Genomic DNA, 6,104 nt, shown 5'->3' on the forward strand with positions numbered 1-6,104 from the left:
GATGCTGGACCCGCGGTGGGCAGGAGAAGACCAAGGGCAGGGATGTGGTAGGTCCAGCATCTGTGGAACCCCAGGGGTCCCGTCAGCCGGAGAGGGAAGTTTCCCCAAAGTCCTGTGTGGACCTGGGATTTCTGGGTATCTCCTCACTCTGTTATACTTGCTAATTTAGGCGTTAGGCTTGCTGAGTGCTTCGTGTTGACTTGTGTTGGCGTGAGGTAGCAGATACCGGCCCCTGCCCGTCTCCTGCCCGGCGTTTGTGCAGGCACACAAGTGCGTTGTATTGCAGGTCACTTCATGGGGAAGAAGAGTGTCACGGGCTCCCCGCACCTGGAGTCGCCGGAGGAGCCTGCGGTGCCGATGGTCTTCGGTCCTTCTCTCAGAGCCTTGCTGGAGGACATGATGGAACTGCTTACCCGTGAGCTCCTGAAAATCCTCTTGCAAGAGAGACTTTTGGATGAGAACCAAGGAAAATATGACCTCACTGATCAGGTGAATATTGACTGAGACGGAGGGAGACGCTTAGAGCAGGGAGGTGGTGGAGATGGTAATCTGCAACAGGCAGCCTTGCTGGAGATGGGAGCATCTGTACAGCTGCTAGAGGTGTATTCCCCCACGTTCTGCTTCTGTTAACCCTCCTTAAACCACTTCTTAAGATCAGCCATAAAGGGGCTGAGGAGAAACCTCCCTAGGCGTGTGTCTAGCTGGGCAGTGGCTAATACTCCCAAATGCTTGGGAATGGTGTGAGGATGAACGAGGGATGCTTTGATGGAGCTGTGGCAGTGGTGATCTCCAGCCCAGGGCTTGTTAATAAGTGTCAAGGTCTTCCTCGGCCAGATGGAGGAGGGGATGGCTGGCCACTGTGGCTGCCGTGAAGAAATGTCCCCTTTTCCAGCCACTGCAGGGACAGAGAAATCCTTTCACCCCTCTGTTTCTGTAGAAAGAGGCCAAGAGGGACACAATTCCATACGTGAAGGGAAAGGGGTCTGTCCTGCAAAGAGGTCTTGGGCTTCTGATGCCCTCATCTTGGATCTGTGTCGCTGTGGTTGGGATCCCTGGTTACCAAGGGGCACGTAGCTCTGTTAGCTTGCCCTGCAGAGGGGAGTTGTGCGTTACTGTACCACCGCAGAGTGGGTCTCAGGGAGTAGGCGGGAGCTCCAGTGGTCCTGCTGTGCATCAGCAGATCCTCAACCTCCTCGGTGTGGCTTTTGCCTCGGAGCTCATGCAACTCCTAGTGGAAGACCTACCCCTGGGAGCGATGCGCGTGCACACACAGATCCTCACACAGGATGCAGAGATGGAATTGCTCAGTCTGTGTGGCTCTGCTTGTCTGTTACCTCATGCGTGCTTCCCTGGTGTCTCACCCTTTCTAGTCAGTGCAGGAAGTAACTGAGTGCCTAGAAGGGATGAAATCCTCTTAGGTGGGTCCTACATGTGCTGTCCCACTGAGCTGCTGTACTTGAGGAGCTCTCTGCACACAGGTAAAGCTACTTCTGTTATCCAGGTTTAGGTTGTGCTTGCTCCTGTTCTTTGCTTTTTTTGGGAAGGCACGGGTGGAGCAGAGGTGTAGGGATGTGAGCCTGAGTGGCCCTGATTGTTTCAAGCACCTTTGTGACTTGGTTTCAGCAGACTAAGGTAAACTGCGACTTTCCTAGAGAGCTGGTCCCATCGGGAGAGGGCCTTCCACCATGAAGAGACAGCTGGGCATGGCTGAAGACACCAGTGCACCCTGCTCCCCGTAAGATGCTGGGTGCTGTGGCCGCTGTGCTGCGGCTGCTGTGCTGCTACAGCTTTTGCGTCTCAGATACTGCTGAAAGGGAGGAGAGGGCTGTGAAGGTCCTGGACCCTTCTCCAGTGTCTCTGGGGAGCCTTTGAGGAGGAGGGCATTTGCTGCATTGACTGCTGGAGGTGACAGGTGGATGTGCTGCCCTGCCTCGTCTGCTAAGATGTTTTGAGTTTGATAGAAGTGATCTTTGTGGCTCTCTTCTGTAGGTTAGTCATGCAGTCACTGCTCGCGCTGCAGATGAGCTTGGGCAGAGCCTGCCCCAAGCACTGGTGCTGTGTCTTAGGCTGCCAGCTGGGTGCCGGTGCCCTGCCAGCCCCGTCGGTGCCCGTTCCCCAGTGCTCAAAGGGAGGTCCTGGCCAGGGGTCCCACCCAACAGTGGACACCAGCCTTTGGCACGTGTGCTGAGTGTCAGAGCTCTGCTGGAGCTGGAGGCGACTTGGCTTATGGTCAAGCAGATGCTGGCCAGCTGCCTGCCTCACTGCGCTGATGCCTCTGGTGGGAGGTGGGACACCCTGCACACGTGTGGCATCACAGCGTAGGTGCCTGATGGGCAGCTGGCTCCTACTCCTCACCTTCTCCTCCCAAAGCCTCTTGCCTCTCCTCAGCCAGTGCCCCGGTATGCCAGCCATCCTCTCGATGGCAGTGGAGACCTTGCAGAACCAGACCTATCACCCAGCCCTTCAGGCACCTCTGAGCACCTCACTAGAGTCATCTGTTTTCCCTCTCCTTTCTTCGCCACCGGTCCCCCAGGGCATCCTTGCCTCTGAGCTGCCAGTTGGTATTCCAGGACTACTTCTCCCTGGTGCCTTTGAGTGCTGTCTGTGTTATGCTTTTCTGTAGGACCTTATTTTTTCTAGGTTTTGCGGGTGACAGGGTGTCAACACAAATTCCTGCCACGCTGAGAGCTTTCTCCCTCAGTGCGACTGTTGTTGGATGCCTGAGGTCGGCACCCAGCCTGTGCTTGAACTGATCTGTGTGCCGTGTTTGCCACCTGCCTAACAAGCTGTCTAATAGCTCTGCTCCCTGAAACTCTCTGTCCACCCCCTGCTCAGCACCTGTCACTTCCATCTCGTACTCGGTTTAGAAAAATAAAGATGCTTCTGCCTTCCTTGGGACCCCCTGGTCAGCAAAGCAGGAATTAACGTGCTCTGTAAGTGTTGCTCTGCTGCTCCAGCACATGTGCTGTGCTTCATGGTGGGGTAAGTATCAAAGGAACTTGACTTATTGAAAAACCCAGTGGGCTTTTCCTTTTTTTCAGGGTGTCACTGATCATTCACAAACGGCTTCTTCCTTTCTGTGGAGCCCCTCTAAGCATTAAATAAATCCCGGCGCTTAGTCTTTTTGCTTGCTGTCCCTTCGCATGGGTTAGTCCTGCCCGCTGCCGTTGGGTTTTGTCTCAAGATGTTTCCCATGGCTTTGCAAAGCAGGAGCCCGTGTGCTGCTCCGTGCTTGTGATGGCAGAAATCACGCAGACCAGAAAGGGTTTGCACAAGCAGGGATGTCTGTTTTGTCCTTTTAACCACCTGTGGCAGGCAGGGCTTGGCTCTCAGCCCGCTGGGGCTTCACGGTGCCGCCCCATTGCTGTGTGTCACAAGGATTTGGCTGGCAGAGGGGGATCGTCCCTGTCCCTTGTCATCTTCTTGGGTGTGTGGCAGTATTTCTGCAGGAGACAGACAGGGTGAGGCCATGTTTGTGGAGCAGAACAGCTCCAGGGGTGTGGGGAGAGTTCTTCTTTCTGTGTGAAGGCAGATGCTGCCCTGCGTATCTCTGGGACCTCTGGGTGGTATGCAATCCCACAAAATCCCTCTGTAACTCTTCCCTGCTGCGTTTTGTGTCTCTTTTTCCCTTGCGTAGGGCTGTGCTGAATCAGGCCCTGAGGCTGCTCTTGTTCCTGAAGCCCAGTGGCTGCTCTCTCGGTGGGGTGAAGTTTGCCTCCGGTGTCTGTCAGCTGTGGTCCAGCTGTTGGAGCAGAGGATGGGAGGCAGGAGCCAAGCTTCTGGCTCTTTCCTTCTCATGTGCTATCTTGAGCCACCCCTGAAAGTGCCGTCCTGGCCCAGCCTGGGACATTTGTCTGATCTCCTGCCCCGTGGTAACCAGCAGGTGATGTTGGTGGAGGCTGAGCGTGGCACCCCATGTCTCACCGTTGTGCCTTTTCTTGTAGGAGACAGGGCTTTTAACAAAGGTGCTGGAGAAGTATTTTTCAAACTGAAGAAGCACAGCCGTGGAGGATGAGGTCTGCAGGCTCGGCCGTGCATGGCAAACGGAGGAGAGCATCGTCCTTGTGGGTTACTGTAGCAACATCACTTTTATTTATTCTTTCTGTAATATTGTTAATAGTGGTTGCTTGTATGAAAAGCAGAGCTTCCCTGTATATTTCTTCTATGTTTTCTGCTTTTGTGATGTCTGATGTACCCCTGTGAATAAAACTGGCTCTTTGCACAAACCAGCTCAGGCTTTTTGAGGGTTGGGAGGGTGGGGGAGGCCCCGGGGTTTACTGCGGGCTCGTTGGCCTTGGCTGGACCTTCTTCTGCTGTCCTTCATGTGCAGGTGCTGCCCGTGAAACATTCAGCCTGTTTGTGCGCCTGCTTTGGGATGATTGCTTGGTGCACCTTCACCTTGTGCAGGTAGTGAAGCGCTCGCATGGGCGGAGGTACGGCCCTGAGGTCCTCCATGGGGCAGGACAGCTGAAGGAGGCCACAAACTGGGGCTGCCCCAAATGAGTGATGAAGCACAGCCCCATGAACAGGCTCTGGTTCCACACCTTCTGAAAGTGCTGCTCATAGATATGCCTGATGTCCCCCAGCCGCCCCTGGGGATGTCCCCAGGCAGAACTAAACCTGGCAGCAGATCACAGAATGATGCCGTAAATGAAACTGTAAGCTTTTCCCCACTTATTGATTCTAAATTCAACCTGAACCTTTGAGCTCCCACAGGGAGGAGAGCCCTTCTCCCAGGAGCCCAGAGCCACATCACACCATTCAAGGGATGATCCAGCACCTCAATGTGCTGATGACCAGTAGAGGCGAGAAAGCCACGGTAGGAGACCTTCCCACCTTGCTCCCTATCACTTCAAGGATGGCTTGAAGCTCAGATGGTGTTTATGAACATGTTGCTCCTGCAAGAACTTACTCCTGAGCGAGGGAAAGGCAGCGGCAGCTCCAAAGCCTTTTCTGGGGAGCTGCAGGAGAGAATGGCTGGTCTCCATCCCAGGAGATGCAGGGCATGCAGGCACCGATGCCCTGGCCCACTCACATTATGGCGCAGCGCCGCCTCCTGCCCAGCCCCAGGCCTGGAGGTGCTTCTCAGGAGATGATATGGTGCTGCAAACCCACTGCCAATGTCACAGGATGTCCCAAGCCAGGTGAGAGCTGGAGCCACCAGTGTAGGGGACAGCTGAGGACATCACAGGATCCCCAGGTCCTGCTTGGGGCAGGCTGGTAACTCTGGGAGGTGGAAAAGAGATCGGTTGGGCGATGGGGTCACCACTCCTCTGAGCTTAACCTTGGGGTGTAGGCCCTGTTGTGGGCACAAGCAGCATCCGTGCTGCTCATGTTTGCGAAAAAATGAGCCTGCAGGTTATTTGCAGAGTGGTCCAACTGCCCGCATGTCCCCCCGTCTTGTCCCCTGGGTGCCACTCCTGGGTTTGTTGGCAGGAATTGCCGGGCTGTTGGCAGCTGGGAACAGTGTGCTTCTGTAATGGAGACCCAGCATCCCCCATGCAGCAAACACAAACCCCACGTGTTGGCCAACAGATCTTAGACCAATAAATGAGCCTTTGTTTTCCGCTTACAGCCCGGCTTTTGAGCCTTCAGAGTTGGTGTTTTCTCAGCTGTTCAGAGGTCGCATTTGATGGGTAAAAACCCAAACGTCATACAGCTAGTTGGCCCCAGGCATTGCCTTCAAAACCTGGTGCTCCCATCTAATGCCCCAATGCTAGGGCCCTTCATCCTTCAGGAGAGTGGGACCAAGCTAACAGGGAGTTTTCCAGCAGGCACGTGATGATGGTTCAGATCATGCCAAGCCTCCCCTGCCGCACTGGAGCAGTTATACAGCTGCAGCCCTCAGGCAGAGCATCGCCTTGGTTCTGCTTGGAGCCCTCCCAGGTTCTCCAACCTGCTGCTGAGCGACCCATCTGTAGCACCACAGCAGTCTCTATTCCCTTCTTGTGTCCTTCATGGTCTCCTACCCACCAGCTTCGCTCAAGAGGTGTCCCACTGTCCTTCTGCAGTCTATCGTGCAGGAAGCCTTCTTCCAACCTGGATTTTTTTTGCCCAGGCTTACTGCTGTGCGCTGGGGATGTGTGTGTGTGAGGTTGGGGGCT

At 54.9% G+C, this 6,104-nt stretch overlaps 1 protein-coding gene across 1 annotated transcript in view; it reads left to right on the plus strand.

The window, feature by feature from the left end:
* Positions 1-4,229, plus strand: part of LOC104293624 — a 5,536-nt gene extending 1,307 nt beyond the window's left edge. The window contains exons 2-3 of the mRNA XM_009893141.1: positions 287-489; positions 3,945-4,229. Of these exons, the coding sequence (XP_009891443.1) occupies positions 287-489; positions 3,945-3,992 (251 nt within the window). The 3' untranslated portion in view covers positions 3,993-4,229. The remainder of the gene's footprint in view (positions 1-286; positions 490-3,944) is intronic.
* Positions 4,230-6,104: the final 1,875 nt, after the last annotated feature.

The sequence above is a fragment of the Charadrius vociferus genome, unplaced genomic scaffold, assembly GCF_000708025.1.
Source record: "Charadrius vociferus isolate BGI_N301 unplaced genomic scaffold, ASM70802v2 scaffold399, whole genome shotgun sequence".
In the NCBI taxonomy this organism is placed as follows: Eukaryota; Metazoa; Chordata; class Aves; order Charadriiformes; family Charadriidae; genus Charadrius; species Charadrius vociferus.